The 17,192-nt window shown below is 37.5% G+C and overlaps 1 protein-coding gene across 1 annotated transcript in view; it reads left to right on the top strand.

The window, feature by feature from the left end:
* Positions 1-16,949, top strand: part of PPP3R1 (protein phosphatase 3 regulatory subunit B, alpha) — a 40,422-nt gene extending 23,473 nt beyond the window's left edge. The window contains exons 3-6 of the mRNA XM_065631715.1: positions 8,927-9,103; positions 11,382-11,441; positions 12,369-12,553; positions 14,768-16,949. Of these exons, the coding sequence (XP_065487787.1) occupies positions 8,927-9,103; positions 11,382-11,441; positions 12,369-12,553; positions 14,768-14,815 (470 nt within the window). The 3' untranslated portion in view covers positions 14,816-16,949. The remainder of the gene's footprint in view (positions 1-8,926; positions 9,104-11,381; positions 11,442-12,368; positions 12,554-14,767) is intronic.
* Positions 16,950-17,192: the final 243 nt, after the last annotated feature.

Here is a 17,192-nt window from a genome sequence, read left to right as displayed (position 1 = left end):
GGCTATGTACAACTTTCATGTATGAATTTACTGAATTGACTGCTTGAAAAGTTACGCGGTTTATATACTAACCAAAAAAGTAAAATCAAAAGTGAAAATTTCAAATAATAAAGCTTTTGCTGTTACATTGTAAAACAAAGAAATAAGTCCATCTTTAAAAAAAAAACAAAACAAAACACTTATAAAAATTATTTCAATTTTTCCATTAGAATGTGAAACAAACTTATAGTTCTGATGTCTGTATGGTGAAGCTTTATAACTGGTAGTTCAGCTGATGGGGTTTTTCCAGCAGTGCCAGTTCCTCAGATCTGGATCAGCCTGTGGTGCAGCATGTGCTGTGTTAGGAGCAAAGGATATTGCTAAGTTGTCTTTGCACCCTCAGAGGAAAGAAAGAGAGGTTGAGGCTAAAAGAGCATTTTTTTATGTGTATGCTTGCAGACAGGCATTTGGGTGAGAAGCCACTTTGTGTTATTTGCTTTTTGGTCCCGTAAGGATAAAATGCATTGCTCTGTATCAGGGGGTTAGGCTACGCTGTAAAAATAACAAAGTATTTCTTGCCTAAAGTTGACCAAAGAAAGGGGTGTCTTATGAAGTGTCCCTGTGGTGCTCTGCTAAGTGTACTTATTTTCAGCTGTTTTTTCTTGAATGTTTTTCAGCACTAAATAATGTGTATGTATGTATAGACTATTTGATGAAATTCCCATTCTTAGGTTAGTCAGATCTTGTTGTTAAACAGGAAAATAAATTCTTCCAGATAGGGACTATCTTCTAGGCTGCTTTCACAGTGCTGGTCATAACTGAACTCCGGCTCTCATAAGTCAAACAGTAATACAAAATAAATAATCATGGAGCAGTCTGTTTATAAATAAATTTTTCAGAGAAATGATGCTTTTGCTAGTAATTTGCAAATCCTCTATGCTTAATATACATGTCCACATGAATTATAACTTGAGTCATCAGTTTGTAAACACTCGAGAATCTTATCCACAGCACTGCATTGCTGCATTATGCTCTCAGTGTGTATTTTGTTAAATATGGATGTGTGGGTGGAAGTTTCGTATTTGATGAAGACTTCAGTCGCCTTTTTTGGGATCATATAAATCATTCTTAGGTTTTTGCTCCATTGGTCAGTTTTTCCTTAAGGAATTTTTTTTGTCCCGAACTAGATACATCTCTGGAACTGTAAGCAGTGTGTTGCCATCCGTAACTTTTGATTCCAGGACAAGCTATATTCATTGGCAGCTACTGCCAACTGTTTATTATGGATCTTGTTCATTGCCTTTTATTGCAGAGAAAGAGAAGATTTCCGCATTATGTTCTGTGGTTAAACTGTATTTTGAGGATATCGATGTGTAAATCTGAGGTTTTGCATGATAAAAGCTTTTTCTGCTTTGATGGCCCTTCTCAGAGCAGAGAGAATGGCAGCTGCTTCTCTGGGCAGTATTGTAGTTATCCCAGATGTCACTTCGCTTGATTGTGCCTAATCGCTGGAATGATTGCGCTGTGCTTAAAGATTCTGTGTGCCCCAATATCCTGAAGGAGCAGGGAGTTTGGGGGCACAATGTGTACAGTAGCATGTCTGTGAATAAGTCCACTAGGTAGGTATTCACTTTGTTCTTCAAATGTTAAATGATTGTTCTCCTTCCAAGTAGTTGTCATTGATGGGACAAAAGCTTTTCAGGGCAAGACCAGACAATGTTTTTGAAAATAATCTCATAAGGATTTTGAATGGTTAGACTTTTGAGAGGCCATCAGTTAGCAATGATGCATTTATGCTGTCAGCACAGTGACGTTGGGTCGTAACCTCTGCCTGTCACTGCAGTCACTATTTTGGTATCTCGTTTTATAAGAATAATTTTGTTTTAAAGTTGGCAGCTGCAGGAAGCAAATTCAGGATACTATGCAGAGGATGTACACTATTAGTCAAGAATGTTCTTCTTACCTTTCATTTTAGAATATTAATTCTTTTCAGTGGCTGAACTAGTGTTGTTGGATTCCTTAAAACAGTATGGTTTTGTTTCTCAGCTGTACCATGTCTGAGAAATTATTGAAAATCTAGTGCTGGTTTACATGGTGAGAAATTGATGTCAGCCAAGCTATGTGAAATTATGCATAAGAAAACATTATCATAGCAAAAAGTTGTGAAGAAAACTATTTCATAGTAAACAATATCTTACAGTATTGTATTTTATAGTAGAAAGTAGTTGCTAGTGTAGTATTTTATAGTATAAACAATAATTCATAGTATGTTTTGGTTTTAGGAAAAGGAGACTAGTATCTCTTTTCTAACTTAGGAAATTGTAATTGACACATCTGAAGTCATGAAAAGGATTAGGCCAGCTGCGTGTAAGCGTATACGAGACAAGTGGTTGAATGTGTTCTCAAGGGCGTCATCTTTTTGAAATCTGATCTGCAAGACTGAAATGGCTGTCTTAGTTGCTACTCTGAAACATTATATTCATGAATCAGACAAGACTGTAGATAGAGGTGAGAGCTTTTGCTGAAGGTCTGTTTTATTTTGAGATCTCTGCAATCTATTCTTACAGGGAAATACTTTTCTTTTTAACCTGGAAATATTTAAAATACATTTCAGAACATGGCTTATTTACAAAAATATTTTTTTCGAATACCTTAGCAATATTGGTGTTTATAGTGATCTCATATTTGAAAAATATGTGGAAAATAGGCTCTCTGTGACCAGCCTCTGGTCTGGTTTTTGTTAGTTATAACTTTGAGCCAGTATTGTAAGAGTATCTGAAAAACCAACCTTTTAAATACAAGTTTAACCATTTGGGTAAACCCTTTAGATTTCAGAAGTGCTCAGCACCTCTTTGATAGATGTGCAGCTTTTCTAAGGTTTGTACACTGCACAGATGCCTGTGTAAGTGTTGTGTACTCCGCAGCAATGGACGTAAAGTGCTTCTGATTATGTAAGCCATCCTCTTACAATATCACTGAATGTAGCGGATTTCAGAGAGATCCATGTCTTTAAAGTGTTCTTTACTTATGACTATTGTATCAGTAGGAAGCTAGCCATGTACCTTTACATTGACTAGAAAAAATACCATTTTTTTTCCATGCAGAGCTCACTGCACTCCAGAAATTTGCTTTTAATTAAGCTTTTTGAGTTGCCATGTGAATGTTTTTCACGATACTGTCTAGGCATCAATTATGTCAATAACAGCTTGAAACAAACAATCGTTTTAAAACATAATGGATCATCCCCTGGTGTTGTGGGAGGGAGGAAAGGAGTGGGGTATTCAGTAGCATGTTTCAACATATTAGTGTCAAACTGGAGGATAACGCTCCTGTTCTAAAACGGGAATTACACAAAGCATTTGCGTGCAGTTTCTTGGAAGTATGGACTCCTTGCTTTTTAACCTGACTTGTCACATTTTTACATGTATGCAAACGAATTCAAGATATGAAGCAGGTATTGTAGTCTTGAATTTTAATACTTGGATGGAAGAGCAATCTTTTCAAAATATAGTTTTTTAACAAAAAATCCTTAATACTGGAACTGCTTAAAAAAAACCCACCTTGTTGTGCTAGTTACAAGGTGAATGAAATCCAAAATGGATAATGAAATAAACATAAATAATTCTGTGTGCTTTAAAACAGTGGATAATTTGATGTTTCTACAGGGCTACCAGAAAAACCTTGTAAAGAAAAACATTAAACAGGTATTATTTCCAGCCAGTTAGTAAGTGTGTAAGCTCAGCCGTCGGTGCCAAGCTGAGGGGGACACGTCCTGATGCTGCTGAAAAGCAGAGAAGCCCAGGGCCTGGTGTCAGCTGGTGAGCACAGCGCAAAAAGGGCCAGCGGGAGTTGGAGGTGAGAGGAACGCTCGGTCACTGCAGCCGGAGCTCGAGGAAGCTCAACCACTGCCATGAGTCACAGGCAAACTCTGCCGCAAACGATATAAACAAAGCTCGATCCTCCTTATTTTGCTCAGTGATGTTTTCACCCTGTTTACAGTCTTGTGGACTTAGATTTCCAATTGTGTTCATCTCTGTCCCGGTCTCCTGAGCTTGTCTTGTAAAATTCTGTCTGCTACTGCCACCATCAGTCCTGCCGGCTCAGAAACCTTCACCCCATCTGTGCCTTGCATTTCCAGTGTAATTTCAGGATGTTTACATGGGCACTAGGTTGTCTGTAAGGAGCTTTCAGAGAAGGAAAGCAGTGTTTTATTCAAGCTCTTACAAATTAATTTTCTACTGTGTTCTTCAGTGGTAGTGAGGTGACATTTTAAGAAAGTCAGTCTGCTAAATACCGAGCAAAACGCGGCCTTGTAAAAAGGGCCACATCTATCCGAGATGAGGACTTGTATATGTGTATTTGGGGAGGAAATCTCAACAAAAAATAAATAGGATATTACTGAAATCTGTTATGCATAAGTGTATGCTGTTTTAACTTTAAAAAAATCCAAATTGAACACACCAACCCCAAAACTCAGAAAACCTAAGGTGGTTTTTAGATAAGTTCAGCCCAGGCAGAGAGAATCGGCAGAAATGATGACTGTGCATGGAAGGAAGAAAGAATAGATAAAAAACTATGAAACTATGAGGCAAATACTGTAATGCATTCATCCCATGTTGGATATTATTTTTAAAGCTATTTTATGATGAGAAAAACGTTACTGAAAGATGACTTTTTAAAAGTGTAGACATTTTAAAAATTTCAGCTTCTGGAAAGGATTTTAAAAGTAGGTGAGGTGCTTGCAATATATTTAAGGAAGAAATAATGAACTTGTTCAGATATGAAATTCTTACGCAGTTATGAAACACTGATCTGCAGGTGTTGTTTTTATCCATATATGTTCATTAAGAACAGAGGCTTTTATGCTCATGAACTGTTAAAGGAAATTTTCCTATTCCTGTAATTACTGTGATGTTTCATTATATCTTCCTCCAAGTACTCTCATCCATGGTGCGTCTATTGCCGGTGTTCGATGAGATTGATATTGGGTCAGCTTTTGGCAGCGATACTGATTTCTTCAGTACTGCTCTTTGACTCGCTTTTTCCTCCAGGGTAGAACCTCTCTCACACCTCCAGTGCAGGCAAACCCTTTGCCTTAATGTTTCAAGGTTTGGAATGAGAAATTTGTAATCGCATTTCTAGTAGAAACTGCTGCTAAACATCTGTATCTGGACTGTGTGTTGCATTTGAACTGGAACTGACTGTGAGAGCTATGAAATTGTATGTGTATATGTCGAGAAAGAGTACCTAACGTTTTCTAAGTATGAAATCTCTAATTTCATAGTTTTGGCAGTTGTTGCTTTGCTACAGTCCAGCAAAACACACACAAAAAAACATTCTTGAGGAATATTCTTAAATGTGCCTATACAACCTCTTCTCCTTTTCAGCATCTGATTCTTGGCTTTAAAATTGATAATCTTGTCCTCCTTGACTGTGAAATTTAAAAGAAAAAAAAAATTGGTGCTTTATTTTTTCTTAAGCATTGCTGGTTCGTACGTTTAAGTATCCGGCTAGTTGCCAATGCAAGGCTTAACTGAACAGTGGATCTTAAGCCCAGCGGATGATGGCAGAACGTGTATTTTCAGTGCAGCATTGCTTATTAACGTTGTGTCCTGTGGATCAGTCCCTGAATGTCCCAATAAAATGTTCTTTTTGAGATCATATTGGTAGGTCCTGTAAACAGATCAGAGATAAAATACCTTTCTGGCAAAAGTTTGCTTTCTTAGCACATCTTGTGTGGGAGATCTTTGCTCTGCTGGAGCAGCCAGTGTGATGGCAGAGCTGGTCTTGTCTGTCTTTTGTGTCAGCTGTAATAATTTAAAAACCTGAACCTGTGACAGCGTTTGAGTGACTTGTATATGTGGTAATTAACTCTACTTCATAGCAGAACACTGACAGAACTCTCGTTCTAACTTTCTGTCTTTGCTTATATATGTGTGAGGAAAAATACTGTGGACCTCAGCCTCCCTAACCAGGAATGGACTGGAGTTGTGAAATAAGACATTGCTTAATGCTGCTTCAGGGTTCTGAGCAAATGACGCCATCTAATGACTGCTGGTCTTCAGGCCTGGCTTAAGCGTCTGTTCGGTTACATCGTCATCTGTAAACATTTCATTGCTGTGTTCTGGTACCTAAGGTTTTCTTAAGTGTAAATTAGAAATGTTTCAAAACTTGCGGTTTATTAAGTTAACTGAGTCTTCTGAAGTGAGGAGAGACCCAGCTATGTTAATGCTCCTTTCATTTTTCTCCTGTGTCTTTCTGTGAAATCACTGTACTATGAAGTATTTCACATTGCTTAGGAGGCTTTAATCTTTCAATTTTACTCAGTGCTAGTGTTTCTATTAATATTAGAAGTGAGATGTTACTGATTTGGTAACAGGATGAAGCTGCATTATATACACTATAGATAATATTTTCCATTTGCTGCTTAGTTGTTTTAAAGTGAAGTTAAGTTTTTAGAGAAATAAATAATACACCTAGCTTTTATTGTTCTTGTTTTTTCCAGTAGGAAATAGTTCTGATAGTAACCGTCACATAACTTACTTCAAGGTTTTTCAGCATGAGTTCTAGATGCAATTGCAAACTTCTGATTTCAAGACCATTTGTGAGGGATTTGTCTTAAAAACTAATGGTCAGGTACTTGAAAGGTGTTTTGATTTCTGAGCTCGGGTAAGGAAGCAGGAGAGTTGTGGTTGGACCAGGACACCATTTTAAACATGGCTAATAAAAGTAGAGACTCATGTCATGGCTGGACAAGTCCTTATATATGTTGTTGTAATATAGGTATAAATTATGACTAGTCCTCATTTTGCGTTGGGAAATGTGTTTACATCTGTAGTGTGACAAGTCACGCTTCATGTTTTGGTGCTTCTTCAAACGCTTAATGCTGTGAGGATTTTTTTAGGATATTAACTCTTATGCAAGTTGCGAGTCCAGAGCAGAGCTTGCATTAAAAATGAGATTCCCATGTTAACAGCTTGTCAAGGTGTTGCCTTTGCATTGAACTCTCATGGGTCTGATAACTTTAGGGTGGCAGGGCAGGGAGTGAGTATATTGGCGAGATGAAGCATTTTGTGCTGGCAGAACTCATCAGCAACTATTTGGGCTGATTGCCAGGGGAGCTCTGCTTTGCTGTTGCCTTTTAATACTGTCTGTATGTTCTACATATAGCTTACCATGCAGTGACGTGGCTCCAGAGGGGTTTCCGTGTTGCCGTGCCCACATAACGTGCTCGTGGCGCTGCGGTGCGACGTTGTGCTGTGAAGGCTGCACCTTCAATCAGGTTCTAGGCTTCTGTGCAAACTGGTGGAAAAAGGAATGCAGCTTTATTGCAGTCAAGAGCCTAATTAATTGAAATACCAAATTGCATACTGGAAACTGAGGAAACTAAGCCTCTGCAAGGGCTGTTTACCGTTGTTTTTATAGCCCTAGAGGCAGACTCAGATCTGTCACTTGCTGACACAGCAAAGGGAAGATTGTTCTGGGACTATCAACCATTTTTTGCCCTCTGCAGTTGCAAGCGGTTACCAAGACTGACTAAATGCAGAATGTCAGAATTTACTACTCAGGCAAAATAAGTCTTGACAGAAAATTATTCTGTGTACCTGGACTTCTGGCATGCTCTCATTGTGAAATAACTGCAGTTGTGTGGATCTCTGGATTAGCGTCTGGTTGTTTTTTAGACAAGGATATCAAGAAATTTAAATGGAAATTTGTTGCTGGTTTGGTAGAGGATCAGGTCGCTGAATGGGCTCTGATTTCCAAACATAAAGCTCTGTGCGTTGGCTGACCTTACATATTGGAGACTAAGTGCTGTTTGCTTTTATGCTGCATTTTTACAAAAGTCCAAGAAGGTATTAATGTAATAAAAAGTAGATCAGGTGGTAGTAGAAGTTAAAAAACCAATTTGTTTTACTATTGGAGCAAATGCATTAAATGGAGCGAAGAAATATTGAGGAGACTGTTCGTGTTAGGAAATAAATTGTTATGGGGAGCTTGAAAGCTTCAGGTTCTGCAAGAGATGTTTGCTGTGGTTTGCTGCCTGCGGCCGCTTTCTAGGACTTCCTAAGAACCTCAGTTCCTCCTTCATACCCAAACATGGTGAGCAATTTGTGAACTAACTTGGGTATCGTAAATCAAGCTGCTGATAGGGAATTTTCAGGTTGTTACAGGGAAACATTTTCAAGCTTTTCAGCAGTAACACAGTACAAGATTTTCTTTTTTTAGTGATGTTTATGGATTTACAGATTTAGTCTATTCCTATCAGAGGTGTAAAGCAGGGCATGTGCTTTGAGATTCTTGTGTTAAGAGGGTGCAGAACCTGAATCTGCTTTGATTTCTGGGACCAAAAAGAAAAAAATGTATGCAGGTCATGGCTACAGGTATGTCTAATTTCTGTTTGAAATGGGAAGGAAAAAAAATTACCTTGAGTCTACCTGGGTATGTTTTGAGTAGGTGAAGGATAAGTGGTCACCAGTATGTTTGGTGTGCTGAAGAAACACTAGTTTTGCTAATATGTTTACTAATTTCTAACTTATTACCTTAGTCTAGTGTAAACATAATGCTAGCTCCTTCAAAGAAAACTTGGTCTCTTCTTTAATTTCATCATACCTGGTATTTGCAAGAGCTGTCTGACTAAGAACCAGCTAAGCACCCTCAATCCTTAAAAATGTTGTGTCAGCACATGGTATTCGGTGAGTCACAAGGCTAACTATTATGGCTGGTGCAGGGAGGAAAAAAGGTAAGGTTTATTTAAAATAAAACACAAAGGCTTGCGTTCATGTTCAGAATTTGATGTTATCTTATAATCTTCCATGAGGATGTTTAATAGTTGTAATAAAGGAGAAATTCTGGTAGGAAAGCAATGAAATGTGTATTGTGTTTAACTGGTAAAGGGCTTACTGAAGCATTTCTGAGAATAGGTGTTGTGTGGTTCTTTTCCTTCCAGTTGATGCTGATGAAATAAAACGACTAGGGAAGAGATTTAAGAAGCTTGATTTGGACAACTCTGGTTCTTTGAGCGTGGAAGAGTTCATGTCTTTACCTGAATTGCAACAGAACCCATTAGTACAGCGAGTAATAGATATATTTGACACAGATGGAAATGGAGAGGTGGACTTCAAAGGTAAGATGCGGTGCTTTCTGACAGGTGCTGGTACTAAATGAAATTCAAATTTTGCTTCTGCTGAGAAAGGAGGGGTGAGGAAAACTTGTTCATCAAAATAGGGCGCTAATTCTTAGTGAAACCGAATACCAGTAAAACTCGTTTCTCTGGTGCATTAGGACAACTCCTGAATGAAATGCTTAAAGAGCAGATTGTTCAGTAATACCTTTCCAGGTCATAGTGATGTAGGACTACTCATTAAGTATCTCTTAAAATACACTAATTCAGAGTCTTAATAGTGCTGCTATCTGAAGGATATCCTTAGGCTGAAGAGACAAGGAGAAAATGGGGTAAACTGTGTAACTGGTGTGTCTGTGCATAGGTTGTGTTTATCTAAAAGGTGTTATGAGATCTCTTTCTGAGTATTTTGAAAATAGTTTTCTAAATTGTGAAAGTTGTTCCGATTTTTCTGTTGGTACCTCCTTTACATGATTCTTAGGTAGACAATTCAAGCAAAAACTCAAAAGTTTTGATTTAGTACCTTCCTTCATTTTTTTTTTTTTTTACTTATTTTAAATATCAAGGGCCGGTGGATTAAAAATCTCCATTACTAGTTTATGTTAAAACAGTTACTGCCCCTTAGAAGTGATAATGTCTGTAACTTCTGTTCAAGATAATACTTATTATCTCTTATTGCTCATGGCTAGAAAAGGCTAATCAGTTTTTCTTGAGGAGAAAGTTATTAAATCTCATTTGTATTGACAAGATGACATTTTAAATAAAATATTAACATAAAAAAGCTGCTAAACTTTACAAATGTCCTTCAGTTTCTATCTGGGGAACTACAGTGTAACTGGAATGTTGAGGTTTTGAGACTTTCTTGGTATCAGTTTCCAAAGCACTAAATGTTGTATGTAACCGTCCAAGATTCTGTTGTGAAAAATAGGCAGCGATGAAGAATACATTGTATGTGACATTGAGCTGTGATTAATGTGATTACCAAGAGCTGTTCCTCTTGGGTGGGAACAGGAAGTTGTCAAAATCCATTTTGCATAGTAAAATGATGTTGCTGCAGTAAATGGCAAGGAATTCTATTGTTGTCATCTGGCCAAGTTTGATTCATTTAATTTCATTATTTCTGTCTCGGGGAAGCTCAAGTGAGAGGTTTTAAACTGAAAGGGGTAGATTTAGATTGGATATAAGGGAGAAATTCTGCCCTGTGAGGGTGCTGAGGCACTGAATGGGCTGCTTGAGAAGCTGTGGGTGCCCCATCCCTGGGAGGGTTCAAGGTCAGGTTGGACGGGGCTCTGAGCAACCTGGTCCAGTGGAGGGTGCCACTGCCCATGGCAGGGGGGTTGGAACTAGATGAGCTTTAAGGTTCATTCCAACCCAAACCATTCTGGGATTCTACAAAAAGGAAAATTACTAGTGTGAGGAAACTTGCCTTCTTTTGTTGAAAGACCTAAATAATTAAGCATAATGGCAAAAAAACCCAAGAACAAACCCCCCAAAACAAACAAACAAACAAACCAAAAGCAAAACAAAAAGACAAAAACAAACCAAAAAACCCAAACAAAACAAAAACACCAGTCAAGCATTTTATTGGTAAATCATCTAGGAATTGTTGACTCGATTTCATAAATCTTGTTGAAAATCTTAGTAGGCTTTTCAACCTAACACCATATTGCTATACCTCTGTATTCTTTCTATACCATAGTTGAGCTTGCAGCTTTGTACTGTTGTCATTTTTACCACCCAGAGCTCTAAGAAGTCTAGTTCCAGGATCTTGTCCAGAAACATCACATCCCAGGGGTTTTTTTTTTGGCAACTTTAATAATGTGCTCCTGGGATAATGACTTAATAGCTAAACAGTATAAATTTTCTTACGGGAAAATATGTTTTCTTAATTTGTTTTAGACTTTTAATGGAATGCTTTAAGCTGAGAAACCAGTCCTGACAAGAGTCGTACAATTAGAATCCTCAGTGAAGTAGCTTTAGTAAAGATGTGGATGGGAGTTTCAGATCAGATTCTTGCAACTGTCTAGCAACAACATTACTTAAATACTGGTGTAACAAGTCTGTTCAGTGAGTGCAGTTTTGGATTTTAAGTACTTCCTGCTAGAGAACACTGAAGTATCAAAGTATGTAGACACCTAGGTGTCTCAAGGTAGGCAATATTTTAAAGATTTTAGGATAATTTAGATTCTTTTTAAATTTTTCAAAAATATGTGAATGTTGATTTCCTTGGTTTATAAAAAAAAATATGCTTTTTGGTGAATATTTTTCTTGTACTTTTTAGAATTTATAGAAGGAGTCTCCCAGTTCAGTGTCAAAGGAGATAAGGAACAGAAGTTGAGGTGTAAGTATTTTGATTTTTTCCTTAACAGAAGTTTTTTGACACTCAGAAATACACTTTGGTTTGTTAACACTGAGAGATCATCAAATCCAGATTCTTTTAAAAAGTGGGAAATCACGACAGTAGGTTGTGAGCTTTTCGCACATGTTGTTTGTGTGAACAATTTGGCAACACTTTTTCTGCAGGGGATGTTTGAGGAGGAGGTTGCCTTCTGAATATCTTCAATTGCTTCCCATTTAAAAAAAAAAATCATTTAAGGATATTTTGGTCACAAAGCTGTGTAGCAATGTGCTTTGCTTTATGGGGCCGTAAGAATAATGAATTTTTTTGCTACTACAGGTAGAACAGCACTAAATTCTCATTTGAGAACTGCATCTCAGGAGCACAACATGACCCACAAGCTTTTGGAGTGGGGAAGGGATAGGTTCAGTCATGGATGTAGCTTTCAGTAACTAAGACTGAAATGTGTAAAAATAAGCTCAAGTCTTAATGCTGAATTGTTTGCAGCAAAGTAACCAGGTGGGATTTTGATTCATCTTTTGCCTGGAAGGTTGTAATTTTTTCTGCTTGCAAATGAGTTGCTACCTGGGTGCTTCACTTGTGGTGGTGGTGGTGAAGTTCCAGTTCAGTGTTGACTATAGATTCTTTCACTGCTGGTGCTGAAACAATCTCAACTGACATTTCTAAAGTGAGGTTTTTCTTTTAAATTTGACAGTAGCACCATTCATTGTATTGTTTCTGATGTTTTATGTTTTTCAGGATGAAACAGGAAGGCTGTTAGAAATCTCACTTAAAATGCAGTATTTTTCTCAGTTTGTGCAGAATTGTGTCATCACTTACTGTTAATGCAAAGCACATGAATGTATATTGCTCTTTATTGACCACATTTATTACTTGAAAGTTTTACATATATATATATATATTCTGCAGTTGCTTTTCGCATTTATGATATGGACAAAGATGGTTATATCTCAAATGGAGAGCTCTTCCAGGTGCTGAAGATGATGGTTGGGAACAATCTCAAAGACACTCAGTTACAGCAAATTGTAGATAAAACCATAATTAATGCAGATAAGGATGGTGATGGAAGAATATCCTTTGAAGAATTCTGTGCTGTAAGTAACCTCTAAAGAAAACGTTGATAATTTGGAATTTAAAAAAAAAAGAGGAAAATTGGTCAATAGTATGAAGGGTAAGATTATAAAAGTGAGCGTTTCTTCTGATTTGGCAACAGTCACCCCTTGACACAGCTTTATTATAGATGGTGGGTTTGTCTTATGGCTTCCAATAGAGCAATGTGTTCTATGACACATGAGCAGGTCATGAACCGGTCGCTTCAGGACACAGACGTCCCCATTGGATCGAGCATGAAGAAGAGTGCGTTGCTCAGAGCACAGCAGCTTTTACAAACTAATTTCTGTGCTGTTTTATGACATAAAACACAAAGCCAGCCCTAATTATTTTTGTATATAGACAAAAATGCTAGCCTGGCATAGAGATGTATATTGGATTCCAGTCTCTCTGCTGGTAGAAAATAGCAGCTTTAAAGATGAGTCGCGATTGACTGGCTGCTTGTGGGAGGATGGTTTGTTTTCAACAGTTACATTCGATTAAAAAAGAAACAGCACTTTCAGTTGTTTTCAGTGTCTCTAGCTGCTTCATAGAACACACTGAGTGAAAAAATATCAAAGCATGATGAGCAGGCATGTCCAGTCTGCTGACGGAGGGAAAAACTGCTTCAAACCATCTGAAAGCTGTAAAACCAGAGTATGTCCCGGCAGATCTCTCTGGGTGGAGGGGAGAAGTGTGTTCCGCAGCGGTTACCTTTAGGTTAATCTCCCAATCTCTAAACTAGGTGTCTGCTCCAAATCACCCTTTAGAAAGGTTTCTTTTTGCAGTGTGGAGAGAGCCTGGGGAGATTATCACCATCTGCACAACAGGGGATTTTCCAAAGGCTGGGCAGCAGGATTTGTGTCCGTTACAGGGAGAGGAACCCCTCAGGTGCTACTCTTGAAAAAGGACAAACAGCTGAAAGGCGCATTTTAAACACTCTTTGGGTAGTACTGAGCAGAATGCTTGAATGTACCGCTTGAGATTTGAAATGGCTGGTTTTCACCCATGCTGTATATTTGTTTAATTAGTTGACAGCAAGTTTTAAATTCTCTCTTCCAAAAAAAAGCAAGTGACACATTGAAACTTGAGCATTTGAAAATCACAGTGATGAGTGTTTATATATGAATTTTAAATGGTGTATTAATGAACATACACCTGGGTAGCACAGTTTGAGTCAATAGGTAGCCAAGCATTGATTTTGTTTCCTACTCTTTGGATTTACAACTCCAATTCAAACAGAACTTGCTCATACTCACGATCAATGCAAGTACTAAAAAAACCCCTGCTCTCCCCCAAAGTATTAGAGCAAAATAGTTCTATTGTCTGCAGAGTGTTTTTTCAGAGTTTAGTTATTTTTGTAGCATGTGAAAACACATGGTCATCTGCAGAGGACCCAGAATGAGTTCTTCATTGTCCACAGCAGCCTGCAAACACCTAGATCAGTGAGATACATGATTATTTCTTGCAGGAGGGCGTCTTCAAGCCATCCATCAGATAAAATGTTGCCTTTTATCCTTGAGCTTCTGACCAGACTTCCCATCATGTACTCCTATTTTATTTTCCTCCTCCTTTTTTTTAATTTCTTCAGTTTTCGTTAACTTCCTACAAGACAACTTTCATTCCTACAGTTTCTTACCACCTTACCTCTTGCATTTTACCTGTGTTTGAATTTTGTGCTATCTAGAAAAAGATTTATTTTGTGACTTCTGGCCTTTGAATTTTGTTTCTGTGCTATAAAAGGTTCCTGTGACATTGTACCTTCTTCCCTTCTCCGTGCATGAATCGTACACCTTTGAATGCCATTAATCCTTTTTTGCGTGCATGCAGTTCTGTCAGAAATCCTGCCACCTTTCTTAAGGCCTGTGGCTTCTCATGCCAAGGTGCACAATTTTACAGGGTGTTTTAGAAGTGGAGTTAGAATTCAATGTGCAGAAACATAGTACCAGGTCAGAATGTGAGATGGGCAGGAAAGACAAAATGGTGTAAGTTTTATTATTTTTTTTAGGCCCTTGTGTGTGTAAATTGTAATAATTACTGTGGATAATACATAATTCATTCATATGTCACAGCACTTGTGAAATGTAAATTAGTTTGGAGAGGCCAGGGAAGTAGTGTAATTATGATTGACTTGAGTGCATCTTCTGAATAAAGTGTGTTCTTTGTATCTTGCTAACTTTTGATTCTCATCTCTTTGTGAACACTTGTTTTTCTCCCAGGTTGTAGGAGGCCTAGATATCCACAAAAAGATGGTCGTAGATGTGTGACTCTGCAGGGCACCACCCAACACTTTTGCTTTCTTCTCCATCTCTGAAGATCTGCTCAAGACGTCCAGCAATGCTCTCTGTGTATTTCAATGGAAGTATTTTTCTCTGTGAAGCCACATTTTCCAACATGAGCCTCATGAAGCCAACTAAGTGTTATTGAACTTTTATTCTCTCAATAACTCAGTGTAGCACTTTAAAGTCTGAAGGACAGCAAAGATGGAAAGAGCATATCAGTGTGGTGGAGAAAGGGAAGGGGTTGGCTTTTTAATTTATTTTTCTTCATCTTTTATAACAAGGAAATATCTATCTATATATATGTGTGTGTGTATTTATATATAGATATATATGTAGCTTTCTATATGTAGTAGCTAGGTGGGCTTTAATTTAATATACTTGATTCAGAAACAAAACTAGAGTACAAAGTGCCAAGCAGAATATTAACAGTTCAATATGTGGATATACGTCCTTACTTTTATTTCACACAGTTTTATATATATAGTAGAAGAATGTAAAATTTTAACTGGGTGTTAGGTCAACTCTCTTCCTGTGACTCTTCAGATGTTTCTATATATTGACTGGCTGACAAAGCATTGCTTCTTATTAATTCACCTTAATAACATTTTTTTTGTAACACAGGAGACTAAGTTTATTTATACCTGTTAATATATTACCAGGGACTGTGTCTCTTTGCTAAATAACTTAGTACAGTTCTACTTAATAAGAGAATATAGTTTAATGCTACTGCCAAGAACTAGCCTTCGTGTGCATATATAATAGTAACTGCAGAATGCTTGTATGGCCACTAGATTTTGTCACCTAGGAAGTGGGAGCAGTTACACTGTCCTGAAGTGAAGGCAAATCTGCTGTTTTGGATTCATTTTGGATACAGCTGCTCAAGGTGTTAGATGCATTTGTGATTTTCTCTTGTGCTGTGCTTTACAAATCTAGGATCAATGTAACTGTGCAGGATTCCCATCTACTTATTTTATACAGTACTTAGATTATAAAATGTTCTTGCCATTTAAATTCTGTTGTTTCAACCATGATAGTTTCCCCTCTGCATTTAAAGAATACTACAGGTAGCATAAATAACTGGTAATATTTTATATATATATATATGTATATAGGATTCATACGGGGGAAAATCTTGTTAACCTATGCCATAGAGGAGGAAAACTTCACACTATCTAAATTTATACCTCTTGTGGTTCTCCAGTCTTTTGCCTGGAGAATTTCTTTCTTTTCTAGATTTGTCCATATCATAATTTGTAACAGATGGTAACTTGATATATTTGTGTGATATAAAAGTAGCGAGCCATGTTTTACAACTTTATATCATCCCTTCCCTTTTCTGCAATGGTACTATTGGCTGGAAGAAAAAAACATTTGCTAGGTTTTTTTTTTTTTTTTAGGACAGTACATCTTTCCTGTATAGTAGTTTTTCTATTAAAAAAAAATTGTTTTATAATCAGCAGTGGAAAGTGCAGGTTGTCTGAACCTACTTCAGTCGAGCACCTGTCTGCCATAGCTGTTCCTTCAACTGAGTGCTGCACATCATGGGCTCTGTCTGTGAGAGAGAAATCCAGGTGCTTGGTGTCCTTGCATGACATGAAGTTTTGCATGTAGATCAATTTGAAATGTTCCTCTTGTTTACATAATTTGCATAATTTAAAAGATAATGTTGCCAAACTTTGGTAAATGTTAATGTTCAAAACAAAAATCTCCACTACATGTAACTTTTCTTCCTCTGGATCAGTACGTGGCTTATAATCCCAGCCAGTGGTTGTATCTGTTCCAGTGTCAACTGCCATGTGCTCTGCTTCAAGGGGGAACTAGTCTTTTGTGAATTTTTTGTACATAAGTATTTGTTACAAACATTTTAGCAAATGCTTTCCATTTCTCTTACTTGCTTGTGCATATCTTGGCTGGCATTATAGAAATTAGTGCTAATGTTGTTTCCTTTGGGGGATTGGAAGGGGAGGGATGAGGTGTTTGGTTTTTTTTTTTTAGTTTGTGTGGGGAAAAATGATTTATGTTGAATGTTTAGTTTTTCCTCTGCATGCTACATCATATGTTGTGGGAACTATAAGAACCTTCATACTATATGAATACAAAATAAAATATTTGAACCTTGGCTGGGGTTTGTCAGTACTTACCGTGACCCTTCCTGTTCAGCTTAAAGCAGCTCTGTACCTTGCTCTAAAGAAAACTTGCTGTTCATAGTTCTTTATGTCCTCTTTGGTTATAAAGATTGGTTTAAAAACCATACAGGGTGTAGCTAGGCCCCTCTGAACGCTTCCAGGCTTCATTTCAGTGTTTCAAGAACAGTTATGTATTTTTTTCTTAAAGGCACATCTGGTTCTTACTGTTAGATGTC

Source organism: Caloenas nicobarica, chromosome 3 (assembly GCF_036013445.1).
Source record: "Caloenas nicobarica isolate bCalNic1 chromosome 3, bCalNic1.hap1, whole genome shotgun sequence".
NCBI classification, from domain to species: Eukaryota; Metazoa; Chordata; class Aves; order Columbiformes; family Columbidae; genus Caloenas; species Caloenas nicobarica.
Note: the sequence above shows the minus strand (reverse complement) of the source record. Positions and strands in the feature narration are given on the sequence as shown.